At 44.6% G+C, this 22,424-nt stretch overlaps 2 protein-coding genes and 2 long non-coding RNA genes across 6 annotated transcripts in view; 2 read left to right on the forward strand and 2 right to left on the reverse strand.

Moving 5' to 3' along the window:
- zcchc9 (zinc finger, CCHC domain containing 9) overlaps positions 1–20,647 on the forward strand; it is a 25,129-nt gene extending 4,482 nt beyond the window's left edge. For all 3 annotated transcript variants that reach the window (XM_024298955.2, XM_024298956.2, XM_024298957.2), the window contains exons 6-12: positions 10,671–10,814; positions 10,890–11,074; positions 12,971–13,137; positions 14,335–14,466; positions 14,623–14,756; positions 16,730–16,868; positions 20,052–20,647. In XM_024298955.2, the coding sequence (XP_024154723.1) occupies positions 10,671–10,814; positions 10,890–11,074; positions 12,971–13,137; positions 14,335–14,466; positions 14,623–14,756; positions 16,730–16,868; positions 20,052–20,142 (992 nt within the window). In that variant the 3' untranslated portion in view covers positions 20,143–20,647. The remainder of the gene's footprint in view (positions 1–10,670; positions 10,815–10,889; positions 11,075–12,970; positions 13,138–14,334; positions 14,467–14,622; positions 14,757–16,729; positions 16,869–20,051) is intronic.
- On the reverse strand, positions 9,668–11,013 carry LOC118599447. The gene is made up of 2 exons (XR_004948803.1): positions 10,871–11,013; positions 9,668–10,800 (listed from the first exon to the last, which is right to left on the reverse strand). It is a non-coding gene; the product is annotated as an uncharacterized LOC118599447 (long non-coding RNA).
- On the reverse strand, positions 13,132–14,338 carry LOC112162946. The gene is made up of 3 exons (XR_002922195.2): positions 14,166–14,338; positions 14,001–14,074; positions 13,132–13,566 (listed from the first exon to the last, which is right to left on the reverse strand). It is a non-coding gene; the product is annotated as an uncharacterized LOC112162946 (long non-coding RNA).
- Positions 20,648–20,795: 148 nt separating the features above from the next.
- The window catches only part of vcanb (versican b), a gene marked incomplete at its 3' end in the record, with an annotated part of 26,751 nt that continues 25,122 nt past the window's right edge, over positions 20,796–22,424 (forward strand). Inside the window, 2 exon segments of the mRNA XM_036214614.1 lie at positions 20,796–20,930; positions 22,017–22,085. Coding sequence (XP_036070507.1) covers positions 22,019–22,085 — 67 coding nt within the window.

Below are 22,424 nucleotides of genomic sequence, written 5' to 3' on the forward strand. Positions count from 1 at the left end.
TGGACTCGACATGATTACAGTTTCATTGGTAACAGTGGAGCTCCTTGTGGTTCTGGTTCTGCTTGAAGTTCCCCTGCAGAGCAACAGATGAAGATCTCAGACAGAACCAGCTGAACCCGGACGGTGTCACTGCAGGACCACCTCGACAGGACTGAGCTGCAGCTCAAACTGGAGAGTAAATAATAGATTGTCCTTAAAACGGATCCATTGAAGGTTTTTGGTAGAGCCACATGTTTACCAAATACTTTTCCACAGGTAGAGATCAGATTTGTGCCTGAAGTTCTGCAGTACTCTCTGTTAGAGTATAGTATAATATTTTGGCTTTTGAGTCTGAAACTGCAATTCAAAAATCCAGAACCCTGGAAATTTCCCAGAAGTCTCTGCAAAAAACGAGTGAGCATCTATGGTAACTAGATTGGTCTTAGACAATTTTTCATTTGATCAAATTTCAAATAAATGTACTTTTCTATATAAATTCTCCAAGTTTTCATCCCCAGAACTCAGTGGATTCATAAAGTCTTCATCAAATGTTCTTATTTACTTTGGCAAACAGATGATGTCATAATTGGAGTTTAAAAAGATGAAAGTGGAGCGTGTGACTGAACTGAGTCCAGAACACCGGCGAGTCCTGAACTTCAGAGTGTTTGAGGGGTCGTCACTAAAATATGCCAAACAAAAACGTTCAGAGATTCCTTTTGCTGAGCCTGGATCGTCCTCCAGCCCCTAAAGTTTACAGGTTACTATGACGACCAGCATGTGATGGATAACTGTAAAGTTCTGTTGGTTCTGGGCTCAGCCCGCTCCGCTGTGATCGCTCTCATTCGACTGTCGGAGGTTAGTCACAGCACATCGGAGAACGTGAGAGAAAACGAAAAATACTTGATGACCGTCGACCATCTGTACAGCGGTAAACGTTCAGGTCCAGGTTCTGGTTCTGGACTGAAGAACTTCTTCATGTAGATGGTCAGGACACGCCGGGCACTAGCCCCGCCCACTGCACTAGCAGATATGCTAACTGTATCCTTGGAGGAGGAGCTACCACTGAATGTATATAAGAACTGGACTGAGTGAGTGTGACCCCCCCCCCCCCAATATAAATGGTTTATTCCAGCTCCAACCAAATGAATTCAAATCAGTGTTTTCATGTTACGGAGGCCGCCATGTTGGAGCCAAACATCATCAGTGAGCAGTGATTGGTCCGAGTCATCGTCTCTATGGCAACCACTCTCACAAATCAGGGAAGAGCTCGTTGGAAGGCCACACCCCTTACCCTTCATAAAACCTGTCAATCAAACATTTGGAATATTGGGCCCAGCAGGCTCTGCCTACTTTCATCTGATTGGTCGGTTTATAACAGTCAAGAATGACTGAGTAACAGCTGTTCTATGGGAAAGTCCATGGGACTTCCAGTTTGGACCACCAGGGGGGCGGGGTCATTCAGTCCAGTTCTCACCTACAGTCAGTGCTGTCATCTGTTACTGAGTTACTAATCTCACACTGATAAAAATGAACCGCTGGATCAATAACAAAAGGTTAGTCATTTGCTTCATTTAAAATGATTAGTTTCTAATTGAAACATTTAGTTGATGTTTACTCAACTTAAAAATATCATCTGATGATTACTAATATTTTTAAAAGTAACAAATTACAGAACTTTTGTTATTTGATCTGATGTTTGAGTTTTTACAGAGCAGGTATGACTGGAGTGGATCCGTGTTTAGGAGGTTCTTCTGTCATGAAGACATGAGAAATCATGAAAGTTTCTCTGAAAAACACTAAGATTACCCAAAAAGTTCTCTTTCTGACATGAAACTCCTCATCCGACCGGCTGAGCTGCAGGATTTTCCCAGCAGATTCCTCAGGAGAGACTGGACCAACTCGGATCTAAAACGGTCCTCCGAGGACCCGCCCCCACGCCTGGCAGCCCACAGCCTGATAGGTTCTCATGGAGGCGAAGTGAAGCAGCAGCCAGACGGCGGCCGCCGCTGCCAGCTCCCATCCCGCCGAGGCGCGTTACACAAGCGTCTCCAGGATGGCTCCGCAGCAGCAGCAGCACAGAGGCTGCATTCACTCGCGCCTCCTGGTTCCAATTTGAAGCCGGAGTGGGGGGGTGGGGGTCTCTCTGCCTATTGTCTTTCTGTGGTTGTGCAGCCCAACATCTCGCCCCCATCCTGCTCCCCCAACCACAGAACCTTCTGGGGGGATCCGTCACTTTGCCAACCATGACTCACAAACAGCACTTTTGCAACAGCCCCGCGTGGATCCGTGCACGTTAACCTCCGTACTCATGGGGAGGGACGGAGGTCTCTCAGCTTTATTTTAGTTTGAGGCCGAGCCGCCCACGAGTTCTGATACCACTAATAAATCTGCTGGTCTGGTCTGGAGCTGCAGCTTTCTGTGACCTGGTGGGATCCTGACCCACATCTGTCGGGTCGGACCATCACGTCTGGACAGACCCAGTCTGGACTTCACGCTGTCACTTTGGGTCACCGTCAGGTTTTCTTCTCACAGCTGGTCCAAACTGTCAGCATTTAAGGTGGAATGAGGGACATTTCTGTGAGGAATTCTGCAGCTACAGTCTTTATCGAGTTAGTTCATTGAGATGTGGAGGGGGCGGAGTCACCATCACAGCTGCTACTGTTGAGATCATCAAAACACTTTCAGCTTCTCAGAAGGTTCAAATGATGAGTTGTAAAGATCTGAAAAGTCCTGAAAGTTTCTCTGCAGGATGGAAGAAGTCACATGACCCAAAATGTCTGACACGCTGCTTTGATGAACCTCAAAACTGAAAAACCAAACAGACCTCCTTCTGCAGCCAGTTATCCTCTGGACGTCCAGCCTGTAGGACCAGAACCTCCAGAACACGGTTGGGCTTCGGTTCTGGTCTCTGACCTCACAGAGCTCTCACCTCAGACTCAGCTTCCTACCTGAACTCCATCCAGGTCTGGCCCCTCCCCCTAATGGGGACCACCACGCAGCAGAGGAGCTCCGTTCCTCTGAGGTCCAGGATGATGAGATGAAGATGAACCACACTCCAAAATATTTAAATGATAAGACAGAACTCTTACAATTAACCTTCAAAAACAGGTTTACAAATGAAGTTCTTTGAGTTTTCTTTGTTTATAGATGTTTGTTGTCAAATGAAAAATGAAGAACTGGAGCTTCTATTTGTGAACAGTTTCATTCTTTGTTTCTTTATTTATGCGTCTTTGTTCCTCCTGAAAGTTTGTGTAAACGTCTCAGCGTCGTGTTTATAATCCGAGTGTTTATCCTGTTTCTCGCTGCCGTCTTTTCTTTTCTTTCTCAGTTCCTGCTGCTTCTCCTGGAGGTCTCTTTCCACTCTCTTCTGCTTCATTTTTTAGCCTCATTTTGAGCAGAAACGTGATGTAAAATGTTGAATGTGGTTCAAAATAAGTGTAAACAGGTGAAAACTCCCCGTCCCTCGGTGCCCCCCCCCTGCAGCAGTATCCTAATGAACTTCAGCGTCTGTATTTATGGACTAACTTCACAGTGAAAGAAGATCTGCCGCTGAGAGCAGAGAATCCAGGATGGTTACGGTGGCGGCGGCGGCGTCCTCCTTCTGATGTGGAGGAGCTTTACAGGTTAACTGTCCTGACCCGGCTGCACGGCGCCGTGATGGAAACCATGTGAGCTCCTCACACATCGACTTGTTAAAACTTTACTCTCATCTTCAGCTTTTTTCTCTGTGGTGAAAGTTGAGAACCGTTTCCACTCAGAGGGTGGTCATGTTTATGAGAACTCTGCTGCAGGTTTCCCTAAAATCTGATTTTTGACACTTTTTAAAAACCTTCAAGACCTTTAACCCTTTAACTCCGGAGCTCCAGTGTTTACATTCTTTGATTTACTGTAACTATTCAACCGTTAACACGATAATTCCAGCAGATTGTGAAGGAGAAAAGCGGCTCGTCGAACCGCTTTTGTGTTGAAAATGTTGTGTTTAAGCATCACCGCCAACACCTAAAAGGGTTAAAGCTCCTCTAGGATCTGGGGCTGCCACAAACGATCATTTTAATCCTTGACTAATCGGCGATTATTTTTTTCCAATTACTCCACTAATCGGGTCATGCATGAACTGGATGTAAAACATTCATCTTAGCCTTCATCAGCTTTGAACTTGAAGGGTTTCGGCTAAATGCTAACCACAAACTGGAAGAGTAGCATTACCTGTGATAATGCTAGTGTGAATACTTTTTGATGAAAGTCGTTGCTGAAGATGTTGAAGCTTTTTGCTGGAAATGCAAAAGCTATTTGCAAAATGTTAAATTTGCTAAAAGACTAGAAATTGTGTTCATGAAAGAGCGCTGACGGTGACTACATCTCTGAAAAATTTGTTGTAAAATTGCTTAAAGTTCTGCCCTAAAACATGACAATTTTACAAAAAGATTTAGTGTGTTTCTTAAATATGAGCTAAATTCCAAATTATCCCATAAAAGCTAGCTCGTTGCTTAAAAAACAGCTGAACTCCAACATTGCCCAAAATTCCTCAGTAAACTTAATCAAAAACGTTAGCATGTTGCTAAAATATAAACCAAACTAAATTTGCTTAAAACAACCCAGTAGATAAAAAAATTAGCCAAAAATGTTTGCATGCAGCTAAAATATTAGCTAAACTCCAAATTAGCATAAAAACCTTCATAAATACCAAATTAGCCAAAAAAGCTAGCATGTTACTTAAATACCAGCTAAACACCAAATTAGCAAAAAAAAAAATAGCACTTTACTTAGATAGTAGCTAAACTCCAAAGTAGCCTAAAATTCCTCAGTAAACTTACTCAAAAACGTTAGCTTTAGCATGTTGCTAAAATATAAACCAAACTAAATTAGCTTAAAAAACAGTAGATAACAAATTAGCCAAAAATATTTGCATGCAACTAAAATAGTAGCTAAACTCCAAATTAGCATAAAAAAACCTTAGTAAATACGAAACTAGCCACAAAAAAAAAGAAACATTACTTAAATAGTAGCTAAATTCCAAAACAGCCTAAAATTCCTCAGTCATCAATTCATCAAAAATGTCTGCATGTTGCTAAAATAGAAACAAAACTCTAAATTAGCTTTAAAAACCCGAGTAGATAACAAATTATCCAAAAAAGTTAGCATGTTGCTAAAATATTAGCTAAACTTCAAATTAGCCTAAAAAACCAAGTAAATGCCCAATTAGCTTAAACAAGCTAGCATCTTCTGATCTAAATGGTCCCAGTTTTCTTTTCCCGTTTTTAGTCAAATCTTAAAAACCTGTCATTTTAGGACATAGTTTCTGCAGAGTGACAGAAATTCACCTTGGAGTTGTGGGCGGGACCTTTGGCACAGAGCAACCCCGCCCCTCTTCCCCTCCCCGTTGCTGAGAGCAGATAACTTGTGGCCCCGCCCACTATATTCTCCACGTCACAAATGTGATAGTTTCCAAACGACTTTTTTTTTATTACAAAAACTTGAATGAAGGAAAACTCAGAAATTAAATTTTTAACTTAATTTCTTTATGTCCATCATCAGAAAATGTCACTAGAACTCGTTAAAAACACGAATGTTAATCAGTTAGTTATTTTTTTAACCGAGTAAAGGTTGTTTTAGTTTCCTTTCCTGTCCCGGCCGGTTTGTTCACGCTGAATTGAACCGTACCAGAGTCCACCTGGAAGAACAGAGAGCTGGTTCTCAGGAGGACCAGACTTCAGGTGAAGGTTCTCTGCAGACACAAACGTTGGACCGGACCAAACCCGGCTAGCAGGAATGTTCTGTCGCCTCCTGTTCATGTTCCTGTTTCTGATCCAGTAGGACGTGAATGTGGACATAATCGAGCTATGACCACTGGAATACCAGATAATCTGTCGTCTGATCTCCTAAAGAGGCTCTCAGGAAGTAGAAGTGATCGCATGTGATGAAGCAGCTGATGTTTTCAGCCCTTTTGCTCGTGTTTTCTTGGTAAAATTCTCCATTTGTTGCTGATCCGAATCCAAACGTCGATCTGTGTCCGAGTGGAACCCTTCCTGCTTCTGTGTGGAGGGTCAGGAGAGGAGCTGCTAAAGCTCCTCAGAAAGTGTCGCTGCTGAGAACGTGAAGGTTTACTGGAGAGTAAACGTCAAAGGCGCTGCGGAGGCTGGAGAAGATCTATGTTGTTTTCTACCATCAAAGGGAACCGCCTCGCAGAGGATGAAGGCATCTTTATGAAGCTGGCCGGCTCTCCACCTCCGGCGGTTACCAGGAAATGCTTGTTACCTGCACCTGGAGCTGGAAGTCATTACTCCAGCAATGAGTCTGAGGCTGTAGGCACTTTGGTGGAGGTGATGCTAAAGAGGGCGGAAGGAAGGATCCCTGAGAGGAGATGAAAGTGGGCTGCAGTTAATGACGCAGATCACAAAGCGGTGGAGCCGCGTGGATCAGGAGGAGCGGCGTGGAGCTAATGGGGCCGAGCGCTCTTCCACAGGCCGGCGGTGATCCACCAGAGATGTTTGTGTTTACTGGATCTCAGGATGAACTCAGGAGAAACTCACCGTTTCTGAGGATCGTAGATGCTGGAGATTTGAAAGGAGATCTTTACAGATCCATCAAGATCAGGGGGAGGTTTAACTCGGGTCAAAACATCTGAAATGAACTGTTTGAAGTTCTGTTGGGTTGTGTTTGTCCTCACAAACATCAGCTGGTCAATAAATGACATTCTACAGAATAGAGAAAGACAGAATTGATCGATTGTTTAAAGGTTTACGTCTGTGAAGGTTCTTGTTTTTCCAGGTGACGTTTGTTGTGCCAAACTGGATCAAGTTTTTCTAGGAATCGAGGATTTTGGTCTCTGAATCATATGTGGAAATGACTGAGGACAAACGTGGACAGATGATGACATCACCATCGTCAAAGCGCTCGCAGTGATCTCTGAATGATGATGTCGTTTTTAGACATCATTCAAAAGAATCTGCTGTTTTCTACAACATAGTTTCTGCAGAGCGGCAGGAGTTCAGTAGGAATTCACCTCTAAGAATTAATCTGCCCTCATTTCCCATAATTCACTTTTTCTCACCAGCTTACAGCCCTCACACCCCCAACCGAAACTATCCAGCCGTACAGTTCTGATCCAGATTCCAGCTCGGACAGGAAAAACAAAGACGTTCATGGATCTATCAGAATGGGGCGGAGCTTGTAGCCCCGCCCAGTGTATTTTCTACATCACAAATAAGATCTTTTTCAAACAGCCTTTTAGCATCTGCTCCTGATTCACAATATAGAAATGCTCAGAAATGCAGTTTCAGTCTTAATTTTCTTGTCCTCCATCAGAAAAAACAAGAACATCTTAAAAACAGTTTCATGGGAGTGGATCTTTAAGCTCCAGTGTTTACATTCTTTTCACTACCATAACTCTTCAACTGTTTACGGAGTCAAGATCAGATTCTGAATCACAGAAAAACATTCTCGGGCTGATGCAACATTTTACACCAACACAGAGCAAAGCTGCTTCTCGTGAACATCCGATTCACGCTGATCGCAGAAAGGTCAAAGGGTCACAGTAGGTCAAAGAGGGCGTGGTACTTGGGCGACATGTGCGTGTTAAAGGTTGAACACCGCACATGGAGAGTGACTTACCTGTGTGTCACGCCCCCTGGTGGTTGTCTGAAGAACGGACCACTCTACGGGTGCTGTCAGATTCAGTCTGAAGGTTTCCTGGGTTCAGTTTTCTTAGCTTTACTGTCCGGCCGCATCGCCACGTTGTGTTTGGATCTTATATTTCTGCTGGGGGGTTCGGCTCTGAGAAAGTGATCCAGATCTCTGCAGAGGGGTGGCGGCTGCTCGGTGGGCATCAAAGGGTTCCTGTGGCGTTCCTGAATGCCTTGCTTCAGGCTGACCCAGTTTACTTTTGATGATCAGCACTTCTTCATCCTTTACTGGGTCTGAGGGGTGGAGCTACACTTGATGATTGGATTTCATTTGGATTTATTTGTAGTTAGTTTTACAGCAGCTTTTTTTTCTTTACCTGTTTGTTTTTCTCCATCTTGGTGACTTTTGGATTTTTCCCAATTGTTTACTGTTTTTATTAACCTTAAAATATATTGTTTCTTTTGTTTTAAATGCTGCAGGAAAACAACTCATGTTGTCTTGAGGTGAAGGCCTTTTACTTGTTTTCACAGTTATTCTATGTTTACTTACACTTTTTATTCATTTTACCCGTTTTTATTACAGTTGTATTGTGTTTTAATCGTGTCTTGTAAGGCACTCTGTGGGTTTTACTTGTGAAAAGTGCTATATAAATATTATTTTCTTCCTCTTCTACTAATAAAGCACTTTTCTATTTTGATTAATGTCCAAAGATCTTTAGTCACAAAAGCTGACACCTGCTTACATATAAGAGAAAAAACAGATTTTATTACAAAGTCTCTTGTGACTATTATGAGAAAAAACTGTAAAAATAATTAAATAAAAAATATACGTGAAATTTTACAGCCATGAATATAATTAGCTTTAATTTATCTTTTTATTTTTTACTTATTTTCTGAAACAAAAATGATGACAAAGCCAAAGTAAACAAACTCTAAAATTTTTACCCATAAATTCGACATTATTAAACACTTTATCCTGTACAATTTTACTTTTAAAAAGTGCTTTAAATGCCCTTAATAAATAGTTTTTTGCGTTATAGTTTTTTGTCAGATTGTGTTGCGACATTGATAATTCAATAACTTTTGACGATTATTAAACCACAAGATATTCCAAGAAAAAGTTTTAATTCAACACGTTTTAAATAATTATGATTTTATTTAAATCAAATAAATAATCAAGTTTGTTTGTTTGATGCTTTTGCTAAACAGCTGAATCGACTCCGTCGCGTTGCGATGACGTCACCGCCGCCCCGGCTGTCTTTCTGTCAAACTCCCTTCCCTCCAAAGCCGCGTGCCGTCTGCCTCCGGTAAGCTGAGTCTTTTCTGTTGCACACGCACGAGCCCGTCTTCTGCCCATCGGCCACGTGCGTCTGTTTACAAACACCTCTCAGTCGAGCTAGCCTGTTAGCCTGTTAGCTGCAGCTGCTGCTGCAGAGAAACTCTAACCCGGTTTTTGTTTGTTTCTCTGGACGTTTTCAGTCTTTGGTACCGAAGTTCAGACTCGCTCTGACTGCGCGGATCTTTATGAGCTAACTCTGGTTTTAACGGCGGTTTCAGGACTGTAGAGTCTCAGTGAAGCAGCTGCAGGAAGAGCTGCGAACAGTTCAGGTTATTCTGTAGTTTAATGACTTAAACCTGAAACTGTTTGAGTCACTGGTGGATCCAGACTGTCATGAATCTGGAGGGGATCTCTGTTCGCCTCCAGTCTGTGCGTGTGTGCGTGAATGCTATTTTAATCTACTTAATTCCCTTAAAATTAAATGTAAGATGAAAGCTTTTTGTTATTACTGTTATCATTAATATAACCAGTATTTATATTTTTATGAACACTTTGGTTCTAATTACAGTTTTAGTTATTTTTTATTTACAAACGTAACTTTTTCTTTATTTTTAATACATTTTAGGTCTTCCATATTTTGAACACTTATGATGTTCTAAAATTTGATCTTTTTTTCTTTTTCTAAAACTTCATTAAACTTAAACTAATGTACTGAACATTTGAAACATTTTTTGCACCAGTTTGATATTGCTTCTCATTTGAATCATTTCTTTTTCCATCATTTTTCTGAGATCTTTGGAATCTTTTATCAAAGTTTCATGAATGTCTGACAGACTTCAGTTCTTCAGATCAGCTGGACTTCCAGGTTGATCCTGATGATCATCTGATGTAGAGTTCAGGTTTTCATGATTCAAAAAGAGAAATAATTCGGTTTCATGTGAGCAGATGTGGACGTCCTCTGGTCATCGGAGCATCAGGATGAGTTCTAGACGGCTCCATTCAGACCAGGTTTTCTGGAGTTCAGAACCTCTCATTAGTCCCACACATGCTTTACGAACAAACCTTCACTCAGGAGGAGGAGCCTCCGAGGCACCGCGGTGTCATTGGTTTTGAGCAGCAGCGGCTGTCAGGAAGATCAGCAGCAGAAAGTTTCATTTTTGCTGAAACATTCAGGGAATGAGAACCTCCATCAACATAAACCGGAGTTCAACAATAGACGTGGAAGTTCAGACTTTCTCCAGGTTTGTCTGTCAGAGAGAAAACCATCCAATGGAAGTGAAAACTGTGGTGGAGGTCTGGATCTGGAGGTGGAGGTCTGGATCCGGTGGTGAAGTCTGGATCTGGAGGTGGAGTCTGGATCTGTAGGTGGAAGTCTGGATCCGGTGGTGGAGTCTGGATCTGCAGACCGTGTGTTTTCTCAGTTCATGCCGTCAAGGCGCTGGACCTCTTCAGGGTTTTTGATGTGAAGTAAAGTTTTGAGAGGAGGAAGACCTCATGGAGAGGACTTCCTCCTCTCCATGAGGTCTTCCTCCTCTCCATGAGGACTTCCTCCTCTCCATGAGGACTTCCTCCTCTCCATGAGGTCTTCCTCCTCTCCATGAGGTCTTCCTCCTCTCCATGAGGACTTCCTCCTCTCCATGAGGTCTTCCTCCTCTCCATGAGGTCTTCCTCCTCTCCATGAGGTCTTCCTCCTCTCCATGAGGTCTTCCTCCTCTTCACGCTGTTTCAGAGGAACGCTCCGACCATCCAGAGTTCTTCCTGCTCCACCTGACTGGCTGTTTCTTCTGCAGGGATGAACACGGCCGTGCGGGAGATCCGCGTCTCATCCCAACCTGGCTCCTCCTACTTCCTGCGTGTGGACTGGAAGGGGCGGAGCTTAGCTTCAGGCTTCCGGGTGCTGCTCACTGATGGACAGGATGCCTGGAGAGGAGAAGGTGAAGAAGGTTTTCAGCTCTCACACGTGTGCACGATACGTGCACGCTCATCTGACCACTTCTGTGTCCGCTCAGTGGGCGAGGCCACCATGAGCGGCGAGGCAGCGGAGCTGGAGATGACCATGGAGAAGTACATCCAGGACCTGGAGCGGGCGCTGACTGGAGCAGGAGAACCGGACTCCTACAGCTTCAGTCTGAGTCCAGAAGCGGCGAGCGGCGGCGTGACGCTGACCTACGAGAAGATGCAGAAGGAGATCTCGGTGAGACAGGAAGCAGTTTTTACAAACTCAAACTGAGCAGGAACCACTAAGAATGAAATGTTCATTTATTTAATGTCAAGTTGAGAGAAAATGAGCAGAAAGATGAACGTTATTCATCGTAGATCATTCTGCTGAAGGTTCTGTGTTCCCCCACATCATCAGCCTTCCTCCGCCGTGCTTTACAGTCAGAGACCAGATTTGACCAAACGTCTGGACTTGAGTCGCCATAGCCGACAGGTGGAGGTGATGCATGGCTCCTACATGTGGAGCTCCTCTAGGAAGATCTTCTGGAGGATCTGATCCCTGAAGTCCTCGTCTCACAAACGTCTTTTATTCTGTGAAATGAGTTCATTTCCTCCCAGTTCTCCCTCATTTCTCCAGAATTATTTCTGCTTCCTCAAACTCTGAAGTCATCTTCACACTTTCACTTTTATAAAAGCGGTTTGTTTGCTTTGGTCGTTGAGCTCCGTGTTTTTGGCTGAAACTCTGTTGTCATGGCGACGGCCGAATGGAAAAAACAAAAAAAAGAAACGAGAGTCAGACGTGAGTTTAAAGTTTTCCCTCCTCAGCTCAGAAAAAGTCGCCGCTCGCTCCAAGTCCTGATGAGAGGCTTCAGCGGGACACCCCGCCCCTCCCCCCCTCTAATCTGACCCGGCCTCCCAGGTGTTACCTGAGCAGGTTCACATTCCAAAGGGAGCCGAGAGGAACTTCAGGAGTCTGACAGCATCTGTCAGTGCGAGGAACACGGAGTTCTGGTTCCTGATTTATGAACGGACGGGAAAGAAGACGGATCGAACGGGATTACAGGAAACTGGTTTAAACCTTCAGGAAATGATCTTCTATTTGGAATAAATGAGAGTTGTCTAACATTTATCATCCATTTAAGACAAAGACAGCAGCTGGAGTGGGTCTCCGTCCACATGGACATCCTCCTGACTCACAGGAGTTTCCATGACAACCGAAACATCATCACTCCAAGCTGCCGTCCTGAATCAGACTGGCTCAACAACAGGAGCGCTCAGGTGACTCCAGAACCAGAACCAGAACCAGCTGAGACGTTCAGAGTTTATTTAAAGAGTTCCAGAAGGTGCTGACATCATGTTTAGAAGAAGAAACAGAAACGTGACTCTGAACCGAGCCGGCCCAGTTCTGCAGGACCGGGTCCAGATGTGAAACCTGAAGATGAGCAGGTTCATCAGGACGACTCCAAAAACTGATTCACATTTAACAGAATGAAAGAACCTCAAAGATCTGCCCGGGATGGAGGGATGGAGACCTGAGATGGAGACCACACTGTCACCGTCTCATTTCTAACATCAGGCTGCAGCAGGAGCGTGCACGTATGCCGTGCACTAACGGGCTCCTTGTGCATCTTCATCAAAGCAGAGTTCAGTCTCAGCCATGAGAACCTGCAGAGATCAGACTGAACCCCAAACCAAACAGGAAGTTGTTTCTGAAAGTACAAAAACTCTGGAAACAATTCTGAGTCTGAACCGTCCGACTAGAAAACCAGAACCAACTGAAGTTTGAACAGAAAACCAGAACCAACTGAAGTTTGAACAGAAAACCAGAACCAACTGAAGTTTGAACAGATTTTGGTCAATGAGACTGAGCTTCTGACCACAGCGACGCTGCTCTGTTTATGTTAACTCTCCAAGCTTAGATTCACTGTTTAAAATAGAAGATCTGTCAGGAATCTCTCAGAGATCCCCGCGTTCACCACATCTAACCAGAACCAGCTGAGTCAGAACTCAGAGGTCCAGCTGAGTCAGAACTCAGAGTTCCAGCTGAGTCAGAACTCAGAGGTCCAGCTGAGGCTGCAGACCTGAAAGCAGCAGATTGGAGGATCTGAGGTTCTGCAGGCCGACGTCCACTAACCGGTTTTATCTGTTCCAGTTCCGACTGGGCTCCGTTCTGCTGGAGGCGGAGCTTCGGCCGGCGGAGGCGCTGAGGCAGCTGCTGCTGCACAGCCTGCAGAGAGGAAACGGGCTCCAGAACCAGAACCAGAAGCTGCAGGAGGAGAACCAGCGGCTGAGGGGGGAGCAGCAGCGGATCTGTGCAGAGTAAACGAGCACACACATGCACACACACGTGCACAGGTACACACGTGCACACACCTACAAAAACATGCATGCTTACACACATACAGTTGGTTTGGATGCAGAATGAATCCAGAACCAGAACCGGGTCAGTCTGAGCTCCTTCCTCTGAACTTCCTGTCACTGTTTGACATTTGGTGACGTCACGACTCCAACAGGAGCGTCTGATCTGAGGGTTCAGCTTTCACTTCCTCCTCCGGCTGTGGTTCCTCCGGATCACGACGGATCTGGTGCAACTCTGCCAGGGAGGGGGGGACTTCCTGTACGTCACTGTGAGCTCTGAGCTGACGGGGGGGGCATGGGGTGGAGCACCAACACCCTAAACACGTCTGGAGGTGCAGGAACAGGTCGTGGAGCTGTGAGGCCTGTGGTGGACCTCTATGAACAGGAGCTCTGTGAGGGACAAAGTCATTTAGTTTTTATCCTATTTTCATTCAAAAACACGTAAATTAGTTTGTTGAAAACATTTGTTTTTTTAATTATACTTGAAGCTTTTAATCTATGTTGTAAAAACAGTTTTTGGTGATTCCACAGATAGTTTGAGCTCTTTTTCTCCTGCTGCAATTTTCTGTTTTTGTATAATTTTACGTTTAGTGTGAGAATACTGAAAAAATGACCGAATGAAGGTAAAGAGAAATTAATATATACGCCATTAAATTATTAAATAAATGTGTCATTATTTTAAACTGGCATTAAATAAATAAAATGACATATATGTGACATTCAAATACTAAAAGCACAATTATGACATGTTTAATTATTTCATGGTCCAGTGTGGACTAAAGACTAAAAGGGAGAAATGTAAATAAATATATTTCCATTTTTACCGTTAGGATGTAGAATCAGTCGATGGAATCTGTTTTCAGGACATTTCTGACCTGAAAACGTGAAGCTGAAACTTCTGCCGGTCGTTGAGAGAACAGAAAAGCAGAAGTTACGTTTTCCAGACTGATTTTGTGAAAGTGTTCGGTACCGTCAGTCACGTGACCCACAGGTTCATTCCAGCGCTCGCCACCATCGGAGCGTTCCCTCCCAGATGAAAGCGCCGGCCCGTTGGCCTCCCGCCCTGTAATCAGCTGCAGCGCCGCTCGTCCGTCCCTCATTAGCAGCTGCCGCCGCCGCCGCCGCCGCATGCTTGATTTGTGCGTCTGTTTGTGTCAGGCTGCAGCGCTACGCTGGCGGGAAGGAGGCGCTGGAGGCGGAGCTGTACTCTCGCTTCGTCCTGGTCCTTAACGAGAAGAAAGCAAAGATCCGACATCTGCAGGACGGCCTCTCCAAGCTGCAGGAAGCCAGGTGAGCCGCTGCTCTTACGGGTCACCTTCTCACCTGCTGGTTCTGGAGGAGGTCCGGTCCTCCTGCAGAACCAGAAGGTCCAGGCAGCTCCACAAAGGAACCCTCTTTGGGTTCAAACTTCCTCAGAAATCCTCCGTCATTCCGATCTTCTTACAGGAACTCAGACGGACAGAAAAGCAAAAGTTCTGAGAGGTCGACCCGATCAGCTGAGGAAGAGGAGGACGAATACGGAGGCAGCACCGATGAAGAAGAAGCGCCGTCGTCTCCAACTTCAACTCTACCATCCAGGAGTGAGTTTAGTCTCAGATCTGAGCTCCGGTCAGAACTGACAGAGTTCTGCTGTCAGACGGCCGCGGGTCTTTCAGAACCGGAGAACTGCAGGAGTTCAGCCTGTGGAAACACAAGGGAAGTGTGGAGAAACAAGAACCTGAAGACCCAAAGTTCAGAACAAAACGACCTTAAACTGAAAATGATCACAAACACACAACACAATTAAAGAAACACACTTCAGAGATACAGAAATGCAAAAGATAAATAAAAACACACAAAAAGAGCAAAGACACACAAACTACAAGGGTACAAACACACAAACACACACCATAACAAAGTAACAACAGTACACAAACACAAAACAACAGCCGAGAAACACAAACTACAAGAGTAAAAAGACACAAAAGCTTCACAAATGCACACTTTATGACAAAGAAACAAGAGTGCACAAACACAAAACAACATCAAGGAAAATAAACTTTTGGGATAGACGCACAAACTGAACAAAAACACTCATTACATAGACACAACAAGACAAAAACACAAAGGAACAACAAAGATCTCAAATGTTGTAAGAAGAGACAAACAAAAGTGAAGCAAACACACAGGACATTAGTAAAGTGACAGAAACACAACAAAGACACAAAGAACCATTTCAACAAACACCATAAACACTGAGGAACGACACAAACACAAACCAGTGACAAACGTGTCATTCCACAAACTAAACCACCTGTCCTACATAAACACTTTCACAACAACCACAACGAGGAGGAAAACACAAATGCAGACAACACAAAGTCAACCAGAGGAAGTCACTAAAGGAACCGCCGTCTGAACACGTTAGGTGGAGTGTGATGTTTGCGGTGGCGTGGGAGGGGCGGGGTCTCATCATGACGTCGTGTCAGAGGGAGCCGTGTTCTCGCAGAACGCCGGCGTTCCGCTCCTCAGCCGGTCACCTCCAGACTCCCGGAGGAGGCGACGCTTTTCCGTGACGGCTCCTCACCGCAGAGAAGCTGCTGCGTTTATGTTGTCCTGTCGCCATGGCGACGACTCTGAGAGGGGGGGAACTCCGCTTCGTCTTTGTTTTCTCTGCTGCTTTAGAAACATGTGGTTTCAATCGTCTTTGGTCCCAGTCTGGGGGAGAAAGTGAAATGTTTCTAAAAACGGCTCAAGCGGACCAGCGCCAAGGCTCCGCCCATTTCTGGTTCTAAAGTCATCCTAATCAACAAAAGCTTCGCTTCTGTGATCACTTTCTGGTTTCACATGGAACCAAACTGGGCAGAAGTCTCACAAACTTCATTTTTGAAATCATAAAGAAGAAAATTAGGCAGAAATTGGGGGCGTGGCCTAATTTAAATCATAAATATATTTTGAAAACACAATTTTTTAGCCAACTTCTATACACACAAACTCAGTTATCACTTACTGTATATGAGAACTGGACTGAGTGACTCCGCCCACTTGGTGTTCCAAACAGGAAGTACCCACAATAGACTTCCCATAGACTTCTACAGAGAAATAATCAGCTGTTATCAGCAGCATCATCTCATCCGTCTGCTCAGGAAGTTTAATGGTTCTTCTTTAAGCTCCACTCCGATCATCTTATGATCCGTTTCCAAATGAATCCCAGTGTTCTTTTCATTACGATTCTGCCCATTTTTAACTAAAATGTTACACAAACACGTTAAAAACATCAGAGTGGGTCCTAAATTCACTCACTGTTTTCTCACTGCTATTTATTCCACTTTGCACATTGTAGATACATATTTATACCTGCTAAAGCACTCTGGATGGATGCAAACTGCATTTCGTTGCTGTGTACCTGTGACATGTGCAATGACAATAAAGTTGAATTCTATTCTATTCTATTCTAAATATTCTGGTTTAGTTTCTCATTCATCTGCTGGCTGAGAAACTTGAAGTATTTGGTGATTCTTTTGTATGAAAAGTGTTTATAAATAAAGTTCATCTCCTGTTCTTTCTGCCTCAGGTTCCCGCCCTGACAGCCCATTGGACGACAGCCTGCGTGACATCACAGACGTGGCCCCGAGCCGCAAACGCCGCTTCCGGCACCTCGGGCAGGATCCGGCGGGAAAACGGCCGGTCGCGGAGGCACGGCAGAGGGAGAGGTAGGAGTCTGGCTCCTCCCACATCCGCCATGGTTTTCAGATGAAAGACATGAACTACAGAAACGTTCAAACAAAAATCCTGAAATGAAGAGAGGAGCCTGCTGAAGTCCAGTCTCAAACAGAACCGGGTTCAAACAGAACCGGTTTCAGATAGAACCGGTTTAAAGCAGAACCAGTTTCAGATAGAACCGGTTACAAACAGAACCGGCTTCAAATGGAACCAGTTTAAAAAAAGAACCAGTTTCTAACAGAACCGGTTTCAGATAGAACCGGTTTAAAACAGAACCAGTTTCAGATAGAACCGGTTACAAACAGAACCGGCTTTAAATGGAACCAGTTTAAAAAAAGAATCAGTTTCTAACAGAACCGGTTTCAGATAGAACTGGTTTCAGATAGAACCGGTTACAAACAGAACCGGTTTCAGATAAAACCGGTTTAAAACAGAACCAGTTTCAGATAGAACCGGTTACAAACAGAACCGGCTTTAAATGGAACCAGTTTAAAAAAAGAATCAGTTTCTAACAGAACCAGTTTCAGATAGAACTGGTTTCAGATAGAACCAGTTACAAACAGAACCGGTTTCAGATAGAACTGGTTACAAACGCAACCAGTTTCATATAGAACCGGTTACAAACGGAACCGGTTTCAAACAGAACCTGTGTCAGATAGAACCGGTTACAAACGGAACCGGTTTCAAACAGAACCGGTTTCAGATAGAACCGGTTTCAGATAGAACCAGTTACAAACAGAACCGGTTTCATATAGAACCGGTTTCAAACAGAACCGGTTTCAGATAGAACTGGTTACAAACGCAACCAGTTTCATATAGAACCAATTACAAACGGAACCGGTTTCAAACAGAACCGGTGTCAGATAGAACCGGTTTCAGATAGAACCGGTTTCAAACAGAACCGGTTTCAAACAGAATTGGCTTCAAACAGAACTGGTTACAAACAGAACCGGTTTCAGATAAAACTGGTTTTAAACAGAACCGGTTTCAGATAGAACCATTTCAAACAGAACCAGTTTCAAACAGAACCTGTTTCTGATAGAACCGTTTCAAACAGAACCGGTTACAATTAGAACCTTTTTCAAACAGAACCGGTTTCAAACAGAACCGGTAGAACTGCTGGACGTGTGTCACAGATGTTACCTCAGTTCATCTCTGGGACGGTGAAGCAGTTGTTGTTTTTCCTGGATGTCAGTGAACACACCGTTTCCTCAGACGGTGGTTCCAGTCGTTACGCAACCGTCTCCTTTCTCTGTTTCTGTATTCTGGAAAGTCGGGCCAGTCCGTGCAGAACCTCACAAAGCCGCCGCGCTGGCCTCATTCCAACCCGGGTGGTTCTGGACGCGTCTCCGTCTGAAAGGGTTTCCATGGAAACGCCTGTCCAACAGAGGCTGAGTGAACGGCCGCTCTGTGACTCCAGGCCACATGCAGACGGAGCCGCTGGCCCCGCCCACATCCAGCCTCCATCATCACCTCCTGAACTCTCTTCAGGAGCAGAACGTTTACGGGGAAGATGAATCATTTACTCCGTACTCAGTGACTTAAGTAAAACCTGATTTTCCTTCAGAGTGAAATCAGGAGATGAAACTCAGAGTTTTTGACGAAACGATTGAGTCATCTGGTGAGAAGGTGATGGTGTGCAGCTGCTGCACTTCTGCTTCTGCAGAGAAACAGTAGAATCATCCAGATCTTCTTCAAATCATCTCCAACTGTCACCATTCAAACCCAACCTTTATTTATAAAACACTGTTTACATTCACATGTGTCACAAAAACATCCCAACAAGAACTTTGTTCTTGTTACCAGAAGAACAAAGTTCTGCTCAGGTCCAGTTCAAACACTGCAGAAGAAGACCTGTAAAGGAGCAGAAGGTCATGGAGGTCATCACCATCTCCCACATCTGGAGGACTGAAGTCTTTGTGAAGGAAGTCAGAAGCCTCAGCTCCCACATTGTTTACATGGAAGTGTTTGTGTACTCGGAGCTCCGCTTTCCCAGGAATGAACCCGTCCGCCTCGGTCCTTCACACACGGACGGGTTCTGTAAACCACCAAACATGGCATCAGGACACCGGCGCTGCTGGGAGTTCTCAGGCTGCCACATCCAGGTGACACGCCCACCTGGAGGGAGACTTGATGGAACCACTGCATCTAGAGAGGCTCGGAACGGTTTCAGTTCTGAGGGGGCGGAGCCTCTGATATCAGGATCCACCTGGAAGATCCGGCTGTGATGAAAACCTGGAGAACTCTAGAGAACACCAGCTGAACGTCACGAACCAAAGATACAAAAATCTTCTTGAAGAAGCATCTAAATGTGGAGAAAGACTCTCCATCTTCATCACTCTGAAGGTTCTGATGGTGGTTCTGATGGTGGTTCTGATGGAGGTTCTGCGGGTCAGAAGCAGAAGAGCACGCGTTGAGCTCACATCTTGAGAAACTGCTGCTTCCTGCAGGTTTGGATCTGTCTGCGTTTTCTCACGAGGACTTGAACCAAATATGAAGCAACAGTCTGAGGGACGGTTGGCCTTCGTTCATGTTTTCACTGCTTTCCTTCATGACTCCCCCGGTCCTCTTTTCTCCTCCAACTTCTGTTTTCTCGGCCCCCCTCTCCCCCCGTTCCTCTGTGATTCATACCCCGTTTGGGTTATTTCCTGAAGTTCTTCACAGTTCATCAGTGAAGTTTATCCACTTTTAGGGAGTTTTCTCTCAAATGTCTGAATCTGATTTTGATCCTGTTGGAACAACTGAAGCTTTAAGCAATGAAATGAAATCCAAGATATCAAATCGCTTGTTCTCCTGTCAACTCTAAAGAAACCTTCTCAGTTTGCATTGAAGAACCTGAGAGTCCTTCAGCGTGTCCTCCTGAACATGTTGGAATCACTTTAACTCGGATGATCTCATTCAGGCTCCAGTTTCTGAGCTGAGTCTCACAAAAACAAGAAAAACCTTCAACATGACAAGAACACAAAGTTCCACGTAGACGCACACACACGTGCACATACACATGCACACACACGTGCACGCAGCCGTAAATACGGCCCATGTGTTTCTTGTCTTACGTACAAAACACTTCCTGTCTCAACAGGAAATCTCTGCAGTAAACCCCCCTCATTAGCCCACTGACCTGTGTGTGTGTGTGTGTGTGTGCGTGTGTGCGTGTATGTGCATGTGTGCAGGACGGGCCCCCCTGCTGGATCCAGTAAGCTGCAGACCCCCCAGCGCTCTGCAGACGCTGCAGCAGCCGAGGATCTGTTCGAGGACTTCTGAGATGCTGGAGAGGTTTTAGAGGCTGAAGGTCTGATTCCTACGAAGAAGAGACGCTCTGACCACCGACCTGCAGAGGGACCTGCAGAGAGACCTGCGGAACAACCTGCAGGATGACCTGTAGAGCGACTTGTAGATTGATCCCAGAATGACCCGTAGAACGACCTGTAGAACAACCTGCGGGATGACCTGTAGAGCGACCTGCAGAGGGACCTGTAGAGCAACCTGAGAAACGACCTGCAGGATGACCTGTAGAGCGACCTGCAGGATGACCTGTAGAGCGACCTGTAGAACGACCTGTAGAGCGACCTGTAGAACGACCTGTAGATTGACCCCAGAATGACCCGTAGAACGACCTGCAGAACGACCTGCGGGACGACCTGCAGAACGACCTGCGGGGCTCACAGGAAGGCGGTGGAACTTTGTCACCAGTGTTTTTTTTTTTCACTCTTTCTTCTTCTTTGTTGTTTCTGGTCTTTGAATCAATAAAGTTTTGGTCTCAAACGTTTTCTGTCGTCACGCCTGTGAGGAGCTGGAGGGTCAAACTGCTGAGGATCTCTGAGAAGACGTGGATGCAGAAGTTAAGCCCCGCCTCTAACGTGTCAGGGTTTCCCTCCCCCCTCCTGGGCGGTGTGGCGTCCGCCTCGGCTCCTCCCCCTCCTCATGTTCCCATACAAGCGGCTGCAGAGAGGCTGCAGCTTGCAGAGCTGTGAGCCGGACGGACATCTGCTCAGAGGAGCTTCAGTCAGGAGCTTTCCTTCAGACCGCAGGACGTTTCAGGGATCCAGGAGGTAAGAGAAACGCCTGAATGATGGACTGATGTCACTGAGAATGAAGCTTCAGATCATGAAGACCTGAAGGAGAACTGCTCCTCCTCTAGCTTTGAGTCCTTTGGGATCAGAGAGGAAGAATCATCTCAGAGAAACCAGAGAGGAGTTAATGGAAGCTCAGCAGGTTTATGGTCATCGCCTCCTTTGATCTTCATAGACGACATCGATGTAAAAAAGTCGTTAAGATAAGAGACGTTTAGGAAACTGATGAACGTTCAGACTTCCTCTGAAACTAAACGTTAAAGAGCAGACTTTTGTTTTGATTTCACTGCAAAAACTAAATCTTAAAAAGAATTTATTTTTCACGATAAATCCTCTTAGTTTGAGAAAACGTGTCTCAGTGACGAGAATTTTCCCTTAAAAACTGTTTTTTTGCTTTTATTTTTTACCCTTATTTTGAGGGGTCTATTTGTACAGTGTATGGGGGGGGGGTGATAGACTCATAATTACTGTTCAGATGTTACAGTTTGGAATAAACCAGATAATTTTTTTTCCAGTTTTTATCATCAGAGAAGAAACATTTTAATGGAAAAGAAACATGAGGTGTGGGGGGGGGGTTAATTACGTAAAAACTTAAATTTGTGTAAATGCGGTAAACAAAAACAAAATATTTATTCTCACTTTGTAAAAGAAATAAATATAATTTCCAAATCTACCTTTTTGTCTTTAACTGAATATTTTTCCAGTTAAACTGAAGCTTTTTTCTTCTTTAATGGTTGAATGGAATCGTCTCTACAGACTCAGAACATCCGACGTCACATCCTCATCGGTCTCATTTTAGTTTCATATTTCTCCCACTTTCTAACCTTATTTTGACATTCTGCTGTTTTCATAGAAGAACTTGAAGAAAACGAACATGTTTGATGAATTTGGGGCTAACTCTCACGTCCTCCTGATCTGTAGAAGATCTGCTTCCGTTCAACCACAAGGTTTAACAAACATCAGTCATTGTTTCTTCTGACAGGTTTTTGGAACCTTTGCTCTCCTCTGGAGTCACTTCATTGATCTGATGATGTGAGAACTGAACCTGCTGTGGTCTTCTTGCAGACATGATCGGAACCGCCCTCTCTGTCCTGCTCTGCCTCGCCTCTCTCTGCTCAGCTCGGCCTCAGCCAGGTGAGTCCTGCAGGAAGTGATGTCATCCGCCTGTCCTGACGTAAACCTCGTAGGTGTGGAGCAAAACAAGAACAGGCCGCCATCTTGGAACGCCACCCCAGAGTTTTGTGTTTTTATTGACAAAATTCAAAATGAACTTTTCCGTTTGGAACATTGAAACCCAAACAAAAGGCAGTAGAGCGTCTTAAAAGTAGAAAACTAGAACTAAATCTAAGTGGCAGATTAAAAAATATATATTTGTATATAGAAAAATATAAACATACAATACCAAACTAAAAAGTAAAAAATGAAAATAAAATTAAAAGAAACAAAAGTGTTCATCCAGGGGCCCGTTTCAAG

This window comes from Oryzias melastigma, linkage group LG12 (assembly GCF_002922805.2).
Source record: "Oryzias melastigma strain HK-1 linkage group LG12, ASM292280v2, whole genome shotgun sequence".
NCBI lineage: Eukaryota > Metazoa > Chordata > Actinopteri > Beloniformes > Adrianichthyidae > Oryzias > Oryzias melastigma.